The sequence below is a fragment of the Plodia interpunctella genome, chromosome 18, assembly GCF_027563975.2.
Source record: "Plodia interpunctella isolate USDA-ARS_2022_Savannah chromosome 18, ilPloInte3.2, whole genome shotgun sequence".
NCBI lineage: Eukaryota > Metazoa > Arthropoda > Insecta > Lepidoptera > Pyralidae > Plodia > Plodia interpunctella.
The window spans coordinates 6,870,544-6,887,564 of NC_071311.1; the positions used below are offsets into that span (position 1 = coordinate 6,870,544).

General features: G+C 36.1%; 2 protein-coding genes across 2 annotated transcripts in view; one reads left to right on the forward strand and one right to left on the reverse strand.

The window, feature by feature from the left end:
* Positions 1–129: 129 nt before the first annotated feature.
* The window catches only part of Rich (RIC1 homolog), a 34,111-nt gene continuing 17,219 nt past the window's right edge, over positions 130–17,021 (forward strand). The window contains exons 1-14 of the mRNA XM_053758399.1: positions 130–498; positions 1,778–1,885; positions 2,172–2,321; positions 3,716–3,899; positions 4,573–4,706; positions 5,599–5,690; positions 7,280–7,396; positions 8,491–8,647; positions 9,077–9,190; positions 9,801–10,064; positions 10,968–11,136; positions 11,580–11,768; positions 12,284–12,438; positions 13,021–13,092. Of these exons, the coding sequence (XP_053614374.1) occupies positions 358–498; positions 1,778–1,885; positions 2,172–2,321; positions 3,716–3,899; positions 4,573–4,706; positions 5,599–5,690; positions 7,280–7,396; positions 8,491–8,647; positions 9,077–9,190; positions 9,801–10,064; positions 10,968–11,136; positions 11,580–11,768; positions 12,284–12,438; positions 13,021–13,092 (2,046 nt within the window). The 5' untranslated portion in view covers positions 130–357. The remainder of the gene's footprint in view (positions 499–1,777; positions 1,886–2,171; positions 2,322–3,715; positions 3,900–4,572; positions 4,707–5,598; positions 5,691–7,279; positions 7,397–8,490; positions 8,648–9,076; positions 9,191–9,800; positions 10,065–10,967; positions 11,137–11,579; positions 11,769–12,283; positions 12,439–13,020; positions 13,093–17,021) is intronic.
* On the reverse strand, positions 14,129–15,719 carry LOC128677503 (cuticle protein 7-like). Its single transcript, XM_053758401.2, has 3 exons — positions 15,580–15,719; positions 15,318–15,407; positions 14,129–14,945 (listed from the first exon to the last, which is right to left on the reverse strand). The coding sequence occupies exons 1-3, from the start codon at positions 15,595–15,597 to the stop codon at positions 14,400–14,402; spliced, it is 654 nt and encodes a 217-aa protein (XP_053614376.1). The 5' UTR covers positions 15,598–15,719; the 3' UTR covers positions 14,129–14,399.

Sequence of the window (17,021 nt, forward strand, 5' to 3'; positions counted from 1 at the left end):
ACCTATAGTTAGCCTGTCTGCCACTGCCATACACACAGATCGCAAAAACTAATGGCAACCACCAGAAAGAAAAATGGTGTCTATGGGCGTTGATGACGTTTCTACTCTGTCAAAATAAATTGTCAAACATTGACACCTCTTCACTCACTCACTCCACTCATTAACCAAAACCAATCTCTATTTTTGTTGACGAATCGCTCGTTGCGCTGAAGCTGACTCTGCTTGATTTTTGTCTGATTTTATCGAATATCTATCTGTAATTTCAGTTTGCTATTATGAAATATAACAGTGCTTGTGACTGTCACTGTACTGTTTAGTTAATTCCATTAGGTATATAGCCAATGATTTTACGTCAAAATGTACTTTCCTATTGGTTGGCCTAAAGTTTTGAAGAATCTGGGTGCTGATAATCAAATTATAAAGCAAATAGTCTCAAATGTGGACAAAATATTATTTGCTTCGTTAAGTGATGACTGTTTAAGTGTCTGGTACTGTAAGGTATGTTTACATATTATTAAAAATATATAATTATATAGGTACCTACAATTTTACACATACCATTAACAACATGCTGATAAACTTTATTTACAAGAACCACTCTTCTCTTCGTGCTGTAGCATCTTATGATATTCAAATTATTAATTGAAGAATAAAAACCTATAAAACCGTCATGTGCATGTGGACTCATATAGAGGTTGACATAATGTCTTACTATGTTTTATCATTCTAAATAAATCTAGGAAATAAATGGAAAAACCCCAAAGTTAACTGGTAGACAGAGCTTAGCATTAATTTTAACATACCACTGTAAATATATGAAATAAATAATGCTATAGGTTTTGGATTCACATAAAATAGCTAAATATGCAACAATGGTTACAGGTTTGATTGTTTAACAGCATACATAAGCAACAACATCTCAAGTCACCATAAATAAATTGGTGTTTTATTATGCATAACATATTTTGTTACTTATTAATTACTATGAAATTATATGTAAATGTGTGCATGATTTGCATTTGAGTAGAATACTTTCCATTACAAAGAGAGAGTATTACTGTAAAATTTGTTTATAAACTCTAGCATCATGCAAGGCTCACAATGCTTTTATATTAAATACTGCTGTGCCCCAGGCTCGCTCTCGTGGGAATTTTGGGATAAATAGTACCTTATGTGTTACTCCAAGTTATATTTTAACCATGTACCTAATTTTATAACAATTTGTCTAGTAGATTTTGTGTGAACAAGTAACAAACATACACACACATACATCCTCACTAACTTTCACATTTATAATATTATGGTAGGATATGTATTTGTATTTAATAGTGGCCGACAAAGATGCTCATTGTTCAGGCTAACAATTATAAACAAATTAATAAACAAAACAAGTTCAATAATATCCATTATGTAATATTTGTAATTAGTCTTTGAAAGGGTTTACCGTCTTTTTTATCCAGAAAAGTCTCTAAATTGATGTAAACATTAGACATAATTTATGATTATGTTTTCTGTGTGTAAATGTTACAAGTTTTGCTGTTGATGTGACTAATAAATAAATTCAAATAAAAAAGCAGTGCATATTTCAGCAATAATTTTTAAAATGCTTTTTTTTAATATTTACTTAAATTGACTTTACTAACCATAATAAATATATCTACTTGCCCACATGTTTTATTCCATGTTCATGTATGGAATTTAATCAAGTCTCATACACAAATCCAAAGTTTCAAATGATAAATGAAAAAATAATTTTACTGTATCTTTGCTTTTGTAGCCATCCGTGCCAATTGTGTACCACAAAAGAAGTACAGACTCCATCCATAGATTGGGAGTGAATGTAGGTGTTGAATGGAAACCTGACTCCTCCATGATATGCATTGCTGTAAGTATAACATGGTAACATTATTAGTCCAATGGCTAAGGTGCCCACTTGTTGAGCCCAACAAAGAAATGTTGTTGAAAATTATATAAGTGTGAAGGTGAAGGAGGTGAAGAGTTTATTTTATTGTGTTGGTATGATTTCTTTTTACTTTTTGTTTGCTGTTATTAAACTTATTCCCTATGACTGTGACAAAATGTACTAGCTAAAAAAATGATAAAATATTGAATTTACCGTTGTTTGTCTATAACATTGCCTAACCAGGATGTGCCTATATAAATTGTTACAGACATCAGAAGGACACTTAATTCTGTACAATGTGGAGTGTCTCAGTGAGCAGACAGCGTATCAGCAGTATGACCCACCTAATGCAAGCCTGCGCCGGGACTCCGCCGAACTGTTTGTGAAGGAGGTCATACCGTCATTGAAAATCACATTGGTAAGACATTTAAATAAATACAATTTTATTTCATTCCTTATCTCTGATGTTGACATGGAGCAGATCTAACAATGAAACCAAAATATACAAAATGGTTTTGTATTTACCTTGTTATGTTGTGAACATAAATAAACAAATCATAGTATTTTTATTATAATTTATTTGTGTTTACAACAAATAGTACATATATATATATATATATATACATATAGTAATATATATGTACATATATATATGTACATATATATATATATATATATACATATAGTAATATATATGTACATATATATATGTACATATATATATATATATATATATATATATATATATATATATATATATATATATATATATATATATATACATATATATATATGTACATATATATGTACTATTATATATTATATATTACTAATATATATATTATCGTTACTATATATATGTACTATATGTATATATATATATATATATATATATATACATATATATTACTATATATATGTACTATATGTATATATATATATATATATATATATATATATATATATATATACACATCAAGATACAGACAAAAGACAACAGTAAATATGTACATCAAGATAAACAAATGAAGATACATTCTTGTTGTTCACACAGCTCATTGATCTTATTCTATCGTAAAAGAGAATATGGTTTGTGTCTGTATGTATAAGAAAATTAAAGAAAAAGAACTATAAACTGAGAAACATCTCGCGATGGGTTTGTAATCGGTCACAATTTTAAAATCACAACAAATCTAGTGCATCTAATTAATCTTCACTTCTCCATACTTAAAATACAACTTGATATAGTAATTTTTATTTTTAGGTTACTAAAATTAAAATATATTTTTGAGTCATTTATTTATTAACGCTTACATTTACATTTTCTAATCCCCAACGAGAGAAGGCGAGGAGTTAAGTTTAAAACGTGTCTTGGTATCTGTACGTCCGTCGTGCCCGTGGTTTCGTAGCAGTTTTTTATTTGAAAGAGAATTTAATCGAGATTGTCTTAGCTGTGTTTGGAAAATATGTGTTAGACGTTGGGAAACGATCAGCTCTTTTGCTTTTCTTCTTTTTGAGCTGTTCAAATAGTTGGTCTGTAATAAATTAAAACTAGCGTGTAGTGGTCATGAAAATAATTGTACCTATTAAATTTCCAAAATAGAAATAGCAATTTTACATGTTAAAGACAATTGACTGCAATCTTATGTCTCAATATGAAAAAAATATTTAAAACTCGAACACATTTTTACTTATTCGTTTATTAGTGGCCAGTGCACGGAACATAAAACCTTTACACTAGCAGATGAGAGCATGCCTTTAAATTCAGAGTCGACAGTTTCTTAAATGATTAATTAAATTTTTTTATTGTAGTTAAAAGAGGTGTTAGTATGGGATGGTTTGATCACGCGCATGTGCTGCATCTCCGGGTCGGAGATCCTCGTGTGCACGACGCGCGCGCACCTGCTGCGCTACCGCTGGGACGGCTCCCAGAACAGGGACTACTGCCTCGACCTCGGCAGGATACCCTTTTCTATCAACCAGCAAGTTTCCAAGGGTAACTACCTATATTATCGTTACATATTATAAAAGAAGTCGGGTGTGTCGTTGTGCTGTCTGTATGGACGCGATAAACTCGAAAGCTACCGGATGCTCTACTTTATTCATACTGCTATCACAGCCGATCGACCTATTTATTTGGTTATTATACTCGAATTTCGAACGCCTCCACGCTTTTTTATATTATACACTCTTTTAAGAAGCACAATTTTTTTAAAACATTATGTGAAATAATGGTATGTTTTTTTACGATCGGCGGTTATTTTTTTCCCTAACCCACTTTCAATCATAACAATAAATATTCAGCTAGTAATAAATATACAATACTCTACTCTTTATTGCTCCAAAGGAAAATCTATACATATAATAAAACTGTAAGTAGGCTATGTCTGTAAATAGAAGATTATAATGAAAAATTTCAATAAAATATATTTTTTTAGAATTTTTGTCTGTCTGTATATATGTTTGATCGCGCTTCACGCAAAGACTACTGGATAGAATTTGATGCTGTTTTCACAGTTTTATAGCAGATGGTCTAACTTAAAATCTGGTACAGGTTTCATCGCGATTCGTTGCTTAGAACCAAATATATTCACAATAATATTTTACGAGCGGAAATAAACACGGGCGAAGTTACGGACTAAAGAACAAGTATACATGTGTGTTTCCAGCGGAGCCGATACTGGAGGACAACATACACGTGAACGACATAGAATATTCGCCTCTAGTGTGCGGCTTCGGAATCACTCTGAATGATGGGCGTGCGGCGTATCTTACCGCGCCCAATCTCAAATTTGACCCTAATGTAAGTCACTTTGCTAATTAATTTCAATTTTGATAAATACATAATATGTCATTATTATGTTGGCCTGTAGGCTGTGCCGTGGCACAACACTTTTCCGTGAAAATGTAATTCTGTTATTGTTGTAGAGCGGCGACACGTAACGAAGACTTTTATTTCAAAGCTTGTCTATCTATCTCCAAATCTTCTTATCAAGATTAAAGATCACAGATCTTCATGCAAGTTGTCCAAAGGCTTTTGACATGACTTATTGCGGACAAACTACTGCCATCTAGTGGCAAGTAGTCGCATACACATTAGTGGTCTAATAGTTAACCAGTGTGCGGGTTTCCTCACAATGTTTTTCTTTAACGAACGAACGAAGCGATAGGTTACCTTTAATTATGTTTTTGTTCCCAATTAGAACAATGTGTTGCACTGTGTGTGAAAACAATGTAGTAGATATAAATATTATGTCATTGTTATTTAAAGATATGTGCTCTGAGAGAGACCAATAAAGCCATTCTTACAAAGCTTTAGTCTCATATTCCGGCCATTTGACCTCAAAGATCACTCGCCTACATTTTAATGTATTTTCATGAAAATTATTTTGTACTAGATTTTACTGGAAACCGACCTGCGGGTAAGGCGTGTGAAATATGATTTTAAATGCACAGTGGTATATTAATGCTATATATTGTGAATCTCCTACATAAAGCTAGATATAATCACGGTTATTACCTGTGGTCAGATATTATGGCTAGTCGCCTCATAAAATGTAATGACGATTAGTATGTCATATCATAATGTTATGTTAATATGTTATCATGTCATAATGTTATGTTAACGGCGTCACCTCTGCAAAATTGAATGGTGAAAATAAATTAATGCTTCTAAATAATGTATATTTTTTCAGGCCGTTCAAGGCATTTGGGCACAGGGCATTGACGATGCCACTTGTACAAGAGTTAATCATAAGTTTAGACTTATCGCCATTGGCAGAAAGAAGTGAGTACCTATATGAAACTTGAATTTGGAGGCGGATAATACGAGGGTAAATCAAAAAGTTCTTAGAATGACATATTGATATATTTTTTTTGTGGGTAGTTTATTATTATTTTTAAAGAGTGATTATCGTATAATGTTTATGCTCAGTTACAATCGATTCGGTCGTATCGTTTACAAGCAATAAATTATTAAGTGCCAAGGGTATTCCAACGTATTGAAATATGGAAAAAAACGAATTACGTGCGGTGATAAAGTATCTGTGCCTAAAAAAAATGTCCACTAAGGAAATTTTTTTGGATATTCAGGAGACATTAGGGGATAATGCTTTACCCTATTCTACAGTAGCTTACTGGGTTTCGGAATTTAAAAGGGGTAGATCAACTTGTGAAGATGATCTGCGTTCCGGGCGGCCGTCAACCTCCATCACAGAAGAAAATATCAAAAAGGTCGAGAAGTTAGTTCTGGAAGACAGAAGAATAACTATAAAACATTTAGCCGAGGTCCTAAAGATTTCATTTGGAAGCATCCAATCCATTTTAACAGATTCCTTGGGGTTCAGAAAAGTGTCGGCAAGATGGGTACCACGAATGTTAACAGAAGAAAACAAAAAACGTCGTTTGGAAATTTCAAAGCGCAATCTTGAAATATTACAGTCCGATCCGGATGAATTTTGCCGTCGTGTTGTTACCATGGATGAAACATGGGTCCACCATTTTGATCCCGAAACTAAAAGACAAAGCATGTCTTGGAAACGGCCATCATCGCCACCAATGAAGAAATTTCGCGTTGCTCCTACCGCCGGCAAAGTTATGGCCTCTGTGTTCTGGGATAGTGAAGGAATCCTTTTTATCGATTACATGCCGAAAGGACAGACCATTACTGGATCCTACTATGCTAATTTATTTCCAAAAGTGCGTGAAAATATAAAGGAAAAACGGCGAGGAAAACTGTCATTGGGCGTGTTGTTTCTTCACGATAACGCTCCTGCGCATCGGTCCGAAGTTGCGCTCACGGCAATCCGCAGTGCTGGCTTCGATCTTCTTGATCACCCACCATATTCTCCGGACTTAGCCCCTAGTGACTTTCACCTATTTCCAAAATTAAAGGAGCACATCCGTGGAACTAAATATAGTGATGACGACGCAGTTATGGCTGCCGTAGACGACTTTTTTGAGAGTCAAGAAAATGATTTTTTTTTGGAAGGAATTAGAAAGTTAGAGAAGCGGTATACTAAATGTATTGAATTAGAAGGAGATTACGTTGAAAAATAAAATATTTTTGTACACATCTCCTGGTTTTTTTATAGTGATTCTAAGAACTTTTTGATTTACCCTCGTATGTATAGTTTTCGTTATTTCGTCACTGTTCAACTCAAACGAGTTTCTAAATGGATTTAGGATTACTGCTGGAGCAATGAGACACATATAAACTATCGTTAACCGTTTATTGAGCCAACCACGTTGAAACTTACCTAAATCATCTCGCCATCAAAATAAATACTTTACCTGACAAATTTCTCAAAACTAAAATCGACCGTTGCTTAGAAGAAAATTATTAAATGTTGTTGTAATCAAACCGTTTGTTTGCAGTTCTCAAGTGGACGTGTTCACGATAGACGAGGCTACGGGCGGACTGGAGCTGTCGCACACTATGCTGCTCAGCTCCAAGGACTTCCCCGGGGACCCCGGCCCTGTTAAGTGTATGAGGTGAGTATATTGACCCCGATTTATAAAATTTTCTATCTACATTTTATAAGATTTTATATTTGACGACATCGGTGGCGCAGTGGTAAAGTGCTTGCCTCTGAACCGAGAGGTCCCGACTTCGATCCCCGGTATATATATATGTATTTGTTATAAAATATAGTATCGTTGAGTTAGTATCCTATAATACAAGTCTCGAACTTACTTTGGGGCGAGCTCAAGCTGTGTTATTTGTTTATTTAGTTATATAATTTTCCACCTCTAACTTCATAGTCGTATTCCTCATGGCTGAGGGTCGTGGTCATTACGTGGAATGAAACACACACAACAACTCTCTTGTCATTATTAATGGAGTGGTTTGCCATTACCTTCTCCATTTCACACACAAGTTAGTAATAATCAACGAGTGTGCAGGTTTCCACACGATGTTTTCCTTCACCGGAAGCAAGTGATGGTTGATGAAAACTACTATACATGAGTCAGATTGGTATATAAACTCATGTGGCACGAGTAGGATTAGAACATGGGACTTTTCGATCCACAGGCTTTAGGTGTCTTAACCATTACACAACCACCGAGTTCTTAATTCTTTACCTATGGAATAAAAAAGAAAATTATTTTAACTTACCCTGTTAGTATATTAGTCCAATTCATTTTAGGTCAAGGCTTTGTTTCGCATTTGACGTTGTTATTTAGACACTCTTTTTTTTTAATTTTCTTTTTTATTACCTATGGTAAGTTTATAGAGTTATATACTACTGGTCTGTAGATATGCTATACTACGTATATGTTTATACTACGTGTATGTTTGTCAATCTTTCATGCAAAATCTACTAGACGGATTGTAATGAAAATTGGTACACGGGTAGAATATAACCTGGAATAACACATATTACTTTTTATCCCGAAATTTCGCCGGGGCTTCCCCCGGGGCACAGCTATTGACATATATGTATAGGTATTTGAGTTGTTTGTTGTTGTTATGTATAAGTTAATGCACCTAACCTGTCGCGCTGGGTGTAATTATGTCGACTATAGCATCGACAAAATCTGTTTTTTTTTTTTTTCATATTTTAAATTGTTAAACATTGTTACAGATGGTCGGCCGACGGTCGCGCAGTGGCCGTGAGTTGGGAGCGGGGCGGAGTCTCAGTGTGGAGCACGTTCGGAGCCCTGCTGATGTGTTCGCTGGCCTGGGACCACGGGCTCTACCACGACCTGGGGCACCACAACCCGCTGCGGGTGCCTTGTTTGGTGGGGCTTTCTGATTACTTTAAGATTTGAAATTGATTTGGGCCATGACACTAGACATCGCCCTTGATTCAACTGATTCCAATATCCCATTTTTATTTTAATAAAACATACCGTTCTTTTCGTTTGTTGAAAATCTGTCTCTCGGTTTTTATATTTTGCTAAAATATATTTTTATATTTTATAATTTTTCAAAATTTGATTGAAAGTTTATCAGTGTTTTACGATGCTTCCCCCCCTCCAATGACAATGTCATATAAAATGTTAATATATTTTTAAGACTTTCAATCTGACACCAATGTTAGCAATAACATGTCGATAAGAAAAATTACAACATTTTAATCAGCGTTGGCTTTGTGACGTTATTTACGCGTATCGCAGTGAGTGTATTAAAATATATTGAAAATCTAATATCATTGATTGTATGAACAGGAATGGGCGACAGAAGGCTACCAACTGTGGATGGTGCGGGCGGAGGGGGACACCGCTTCGCAACTCATCCAGCTCGATTTTGTCAAGAGTCCCCTCAGTGTCAACCCTTGTATGGTAAGACTAGAGTCCGTACCCCTAGACGTGGCGCCACTGTCGCTGAAAACAACGACGCGGCCTATCTGTTATTTATAGTTCCTCATATTGCCACCGGACTTTGGTCGTGGTATCTTACTGTTTTTTCTTCCTAATGTTTGACTACATGTAGCTAATTGACTGGGAGAGATCCTTTGATAGGATAAGTCCGCCATTTGTATATTTTCTCTTGTTGTGTACGTACTTTTAACATGTGTTCTTTGTATAATAAAGATGTTACAAACTAACTAACAAACAAACATACATGATGTCAATAAACTAGGTGTTGGGCAAACACTATTATCATTTGATTTCAGAGTTACTAATGTCATGAGTAGAGTCCAAAACCGATGAAAATCAATTACATTTCCATACTAATATTATTAATGTGTAAGTGTGTTTATTTCTTCTTGTTTTAGGTCAATAGCATTGGATATAGGTGATTTTTGGTGTAGAGATACTTTGAGAGCTGGAAACTCTGTTTGCCACGTGCCGATCCCCAGGCAACAGCTAGTAAATTATTATATTTTTCGCTAAAATCACATATCATTTCCTCATTATAAAATCAAATTTATTCTTTTCCATATTTCAGAGCAACCAAAGGCACTTATATCTACAAGCCGATGACAAACTATACGTGAACCTAGAAGATAATCTAACTAAACGGACGAAAATCTCAATCATTGACGCCACGGCCGACGCTTACCACATCGAGAACGGAACGACAGAAAATAATAACTTGGAGTTCGACAGCAGCGCCAAGTACAGGGAGTTTGTGGATGATAACGAGTGTAGGAAGCAATGGATTGTGCTTCCGTTGCCGGCTACGTACATCGCTACCAATTGGCCGTTGAGGGTAAGATCTCAGTAATAGACGTTACTACATTGAGAACCGAACGACCCCATATAGAAAGTTTTGGTTTGATAGCAGCGCTGAGTACAGGGAGTTTGTTGATGATAATGAATATAGGAAGCAATGGATAGTGCTTCCATTGCCGGCGACTTACATAGCTACTAATTAGTCGTTAAGGGTAAGTGATCGAGTAGATATAGATCTCACTGGGGTTGTTCGGTTCTCGCTACATTGATAACCGAACGACCCCATTTAAAATTTTTTGTTCGATAGCAGCGCCAAGATGCCATCAGATCAGATACTTTTTTCCATGTGTTTAAAACAAACAAAAAAAATATAAATATATGACGGGGCTTGTATGACAGTGAGCACAAGTGACGTCACAAATGTTAGTCAAAACCGTTTTTATGACAACAAAAAGAACTAAATATTACTTTAAATAAAATTGATCAATTAAAGTGACATTTGATTATCGTGTTTCATTATATGAATTTATACATTTTATTTTATGCACAGGCAACTAGGTACCACAGTATATTATACAATATAACCCTTATGAGTATGACTGGCCCACAGACAATAATGCTTATTTATTAATATTGCTTATTCTATTGATTGACGACCTCGGTGGCGCAGTGGTAAAGTGCTTGCCTCTGAACCGAGAGATCTCGGGTTCGATCCCCGGTCGGGTCATGATGGAAAATGATCTTAATCCGATTGGCCCGGGTCTTGGATGTTTATCTATATATGTATTTGTTATAAAATATACTATCGTTAAGTTACGTATCCCATAACACAAGACTCGAACTTTGGGGCTAGCTAGCTGTGTGATTTGTTCTAATAATTTTTTATTTATTTATTTATAATATTGAACTAAATAAATAATATAGTAAACCTCGGCCACAGTACAGTGCAATAGACGAAGAAGGCCTAAACGTATGTGTGGCGGGTCGGGCGGGGCTTGCGCACTACAACTGCGCCGCGCGGAGATGGAAGCTGTTCGGCAACGAGGCGCAGGAGAAGGACTTCGTGGTCACCGGCGGCATGTTGTGGTGGAGAGACTATATCGTCGTGGGTGAGAATCACTCTCATTTCAACCTCCAACCTGAGTTCCAACCTCTTATCTTCCAATTGGTTTCTATATTATAGAAGAAACTTACAAAGCTACTAATGAAGGCTAACTTTTAGTTCTGTAGCCAAAGACAGGGAATTTCAGAATGATAACGTGTGGTACCTCATACGACATCCACTCTCTATGTAGTGGTTCTATTGTAAGACAGAATATCACCTCACACCAGTCCGAGTATATTATATCTATTACTAGTGGCCCTTGTCAGCTTGGCTCGGGTAAAATCATAGTTCATTATACATTTAACTTTCAAGAATCATACTATCTATTGGTGAAAACCGTAAAAAAACCGTCTGGTAGTTTTTGAGTTTATCGCGTTCATACAAACAGACAGACGTAAACTTCTTTTTGTAATATTTTAAGGATTGTTAAATGTTTTTCTCCCTCAGGTTGCTACAGCATCATAGACCAACACGATGAAATTCGCTTCTACCCGCGCGAGGCAAAACTCGACAATAAATTCGCGAAGATCGTTCGTGTACAATCGCAGATATTCGTCTTAGATATATTGGACGATCAGCTTGTAGTGTTCGGTGCTGATGCCCTAGTAACGATATACGAGCTGAGTACGGACCAAGGTTAGTATATCTGTCTGTTTTATAGTTATGAAGCTCGATAACATTTGGAATGTTCTATATATAACCTTTATGTAATTTACAAAAAATATCGTTCTTTTATTGGAAGACATAGTCCAAGTATTTATTCAGAAATTAGACTTTCACAGGCACTTTTTCACGTCATATTGTAATGAATTAAATAATATTTAGCAACTTAACAAATTACTAGTATTAGAAAAAACACCGAAAGCTACTCATTTATAAGTGTTGGTCCCTATTTTACCATTTTTTTAAATATATATATATATTTTCCCAGTAATATAACAATGTATACGTAAAGTACATGGTCAAACGTAAACATATTGTAATTGAACTGGCTTTTGCCATTGAAATGAATTTTATTTGCTTTAAATGTAGTATAAAAAAGTAAGGTAAAATATTATAATAATAGTTTCATACATACCAATAACTGAGATGTTCCGCATCCTACGTAGCTCGCACTGAGAGTTTATCCTCTCTCTCTCGACATTGAACAGATGGCAGTATAGACATGCGGTGTGTACAAGCGGTGGACATCTCCGCTCTGTCGCACCCCGCGTGCGTGGTGTCGGCGTCGCTGTGTCGGCTGCGGGACGTGCACTCGCGGGGCTCCGCAGCCCCGCTGGCTGTGTCCCGGCAGCCGGACTCTTTGGTAAATATGTCGCACGTTATTTGTTTATTTATATGATTTTTCAGACTAAATCCATTGCGTTACATTTATGTGTGCGGCTTAATTCTATTTATAACAATACTAGCGGCCCGTCCCGGCTTCGCTCGGGTAAAATCATAAATTATACACCTAAACCTTCCTTAGGAACCACACTATCGTTTTTGAGTTTATCGCGAACAAACAGACAGACGCGGCAGAGGACTTTGTTTTATAATAATGAAAGGATAAGGATAGTCATATGCACCTTGTCAGGCATTGCAATGCATTGCCTGACATGGTGCATATATATAAGGTAAATATAATGCGTCGTATGCATTATATATCTCTCTATCTTCTTCGAGTGTCGCATGTATTAATTACCTATGATAATCTCTGTATAGTATACCTCTGTGATTAAGAACTAATTTTCGCGGTCCGATGGTCATAAACAGAGGAACAACACACACATTCCATATAATTTGTTGGCATTTTCTATGTGTGTGTCTGTTACATACAGTGTTTGAAATCCATTAACTATCGAAAATTACTTGTGATTAAATATTTGAATAATAAACGTCTGCGCAGGTGATCAATGCGAGCGGCAAGCTGATGATGGTGCAGCGTGAAGAATACGACACAGACGACGATAACAATCCTGTAAGTAGTATAGTTTACTCTTTCTTTCTTATGTATATTATATGCTAACACTCTGCATGGTTAAGCGTCGTGGCTATTATGTGGAATATAACACACGACTTCTTAGACAAATGTTAATAGAGGGGGTTCATCATAGCCTACACGTTACTTTTCACACACTAGCTCATAAATAATACTAGAATACAGGTTTTCTAGAATTATATTTTCTCGTTTTGTGCCAACAGTTTTCCTTTTTAACATAATGTGTATAGAAGGTTTATTATACTTATAACATTTTCGTAAAATAATGATTATGTACCTCTCTACTTCTGATCATTTTTACTAGACTGCGCTCGTGGGAATTTCGGGATATAAAGTACTCTATATGTTATTCCAAACGTGTACCAAATTTCATAACAATCCGTCCAGTAAATTTTGCGTGGAAGAGTAATAAATCTACGCACATACATTTTCACAAACTTTCGCATGGATTCTCAGAGGGATAAATGTCAAAATATTTTCGCATGCTCAATATTATCACACCACAGTTAAAAACCAGTACGTTATGTCCTACTAATCCAATTAGTTCCTGTACACAATTAGTACAGTAAACAACAAATTGTTCGATTTGACTAATTATCGAGTATGTTCCGACGTAACACGCACATATACATATGATTAGTCCTGTTTTCACGTATCATTACGCATGGATTATTAATTCAATTTAACTTAATCGATTCTTATGAAATGTGGGGTGATGCTAGTGTTACAATTTCAGCGATTTTGTAATATGACTGGAAATGATGTCGATTGGAAATGCATACGTGGTGTTTAAGGTGCCGACAGTAGCAATCAAAAGTTATGATTTACTAGTTTCATGTGATGGCGTTTCTATTTCTCAGCAATAGGAACGTCCGAGAAACGCGTGTAAAGATGGTTTCGCAAAGTAGTTCGTATTCGCGTTAATTCAAGGCGCACAACGCTGTCTAGTCTTATATAAAAATCATTAATCATCTGTGCTAAGTAAAATAGGTTCAGGATTGCAATGAAATCTACATTTGATTTCGTTTATAAATAAATATTTATTTACAACGATAAAATACATAAAGTTCAGGTACACTTCGTTGCTATGGATAATACCATAATAATAACTCCTATTATAGACCTAAGTGTATTTTTGCACGACAGACATAAATGGAAATATGCAAGAACACACTAGTGCCATGAGTAACATATGTTACCTATACAATAAGAGACGCCGACCTGTTTCACCAAACAACAGTCGCCTGTCTATATTGGTGAAACAGGAGGATTTTAATACATTTATTTTAATGTTTTGTTTTGACAGTCAGCGTTTTTCCCTGCATGTCGATGGGTCCAACAGCCCATCGACGAACTATATTGCCTTTGTGTCCATATTTACTGCCCGAGATGGAGAGCCAGGGTGAGGCGGGGAGGGGCAACCAGGGGAGATAGTCCAGTGTTGGGATGTGATCAATTATCGGTGCCGTTTGGATTAGGGGCTCGACTATTGGTGCGTGGACGATTGGGGCGATTGGAGCGATGGGCGCTATCGGGGCGACTGCTTCTATGAGCGGCGCGTGTACTACAGGTCTGACATCTGTAATAATCGGAGTGATTGGTTTGATAGCGGGCAACGCGACAGAATGTATGTTAGGTCCGGTCCTCTTGACGACTGCGTTGAATCCCCTCAGAGGGTCGGCCGTGTACTCCACGACTCTGATATTGCCGTCAGGCTCGACCAGAGAATAAGCGCCTTGCACTACGTCGCCTTGTCTCGTCTCCCATTGGCCTTTGTTGTCGCCGGTCACTGGGTCGTTTACTGCGTAGTTGAACTTGTAGCTTGGGTCTGGCTGTAATAGATATAATATACACAATTTCATTATACACACTATTACTACACAGTAAAATTATTTCCAGTATCTGATGTGTCGTCCCGCCCTAGAATGTAACCTTGCCTTGACAACAATAGCGTTCCCAAAGGGGGCTGACGTCCTACGATGTCGTGACGTAGTGAGAATGTCCGTGGACATGCTCATATGTGCGAGAAAAATAGTAAAATGATGTCTCTCCCCTTTCCTCTCCCTTCGCCTGTAAGCCTCCTTATCACATTTCCACTGGACCTGCCCTGGGAGTGAAAACATAAGTTCTGAATGTTACCGCCCAGAATGCAGAAAAGGTTAATTTTCATTCAATGCAGAGATATACACAGAAGTCATACTTACAATTCTCTCAATAGTAGAGATGGGGGCGTAGGATAATGCTAGAGGTGGATTCGCTGTTGCCACCGCAAGCGCAGCCAAAACGCACGATATCTGAAAGTTAAACATCAAATTTAATTAAAACGAAAGGATGTATTTGATTTTTATTTAAAACTTTTTTTTAATTAACAAACCAAAGTTTTGATTTATTGACATTAACATAGAGCTTCTTTTTCTTTAACTACTTATTGAAATATAATATGTATAGTATAGTTATATAAATTACCGCCAAATGTGTGTTCATATCGATGGCTGTTGGTACTCCAGTGAGCAATCGAAGTGCACTGTGCCGTCCAATTGTCCACTTGCATATTTATACTACACTGATTATTCTACTGCACTTCACTCCGGTTTTGCGATGTACATACTTTTTTCTTCTTCAATTATTCCTGTGCTCCCAAAAGTACAACTAGTTTATCACGTTTTAAATACATAGTATACGCCTTAAATAATTACAATGAATGTATGCAAATTGGATTTAAATCAGCTACAGTGGTTTCCAGGGTTGAGTAATGAATTGGTAAATTGAAAATGAGGAAAATGCTTTCATATCAATAGGACTGTAGACTCTGTCATAATATTAAAAATATTTTTGAGTTTTTATAGTACAGTAGGCGAGCAATCGGGTTGCTTGATGGTAAGCAAACGCCGCAGCTCATGGAGATGGGTATGTTTCGTATACGAAAGCACGTTTTTATTTTATGTTAATAAAGAAGTACTACGTAACTGACACAACTTCTGACACTGACAAAATGCAATGGGGCTCTCACGGTCCCACGCGAGCTTAATCGTCGCAGATGCCTCTTCAGTCTCGCGTGCCGCTCCACGCGTACGCGGGTAGGAATAACATTCTAGGAGTATGTGCGAGTCGGTTTTGCATCAGTCAGTTTTCGTCACTGACATTTTAATTAATAACAGTGATAAAATCTGTTTTTAATTGTTATGATCTATAGGCTGCCCAATAGGTTACGAGCACGATTGTTGTTAGCACATTGCTCTCTCATATTACTCAAGTTTCGTGGGCATTTTTGAGAGCGCCATATTATATCATGATCCATGACATTATTCACCAGAGATTTACGTACAGCCATTTATATCGATTTTAGGTAGATTAAGGAAAATACCATGAGAGCGTGACACAATCTCTTTAAGATGTGTTAACAGACTTATATCAATATTGCTAATATCTGTTGACACAAAAAGTCTTCTGGAGGTATTTGATAGGACACACACGCAACGCACAGACTTCTGAATTTAAAATATCAGCTTCATTCAACAAATATTTTTTAATAACTTATCTGCTATTAGTCAACTAGTACTCTGTACTCAACTTCTATATCCTTCTCCCCCCGGTATTCCTATGTGTAATATTTTCGCAATTTATAGAGTGGTCAAGTGATGTAAGTTAGAATGTTATTATTGTATGACAATGTAATGAATAAAAGAGTCTAACACGAACTTTGAATTCGGGAACGAGGAAATGGTTGGCTCAATTTTCATATATTTTGTTCGGTCTATCATATTTTAAATCAATTTTTTTATTAGCACTCCATCACAACATGTTTTTGTATACATATTGACCATGCACTTTATGGTACTTGATAACAATAATAGCATTATTCGGCATCTCTTCGCAGATGTGGTCGTTTAGAAATGGAGTAGTTTGTA

What these genes read in the sequence shown, in the direction of transcription:
- LOC128677503 (XM_053758401.2), bottom strand. An exon ending in TCTCTACTATTGAGAGAATT is followed by an intron (nt 14,946 to 15,317) that starts GTAAGTATGACT and finishes TATCTATTACAG; the next exon opens with CCAGACCCAAGCTACAAGTT.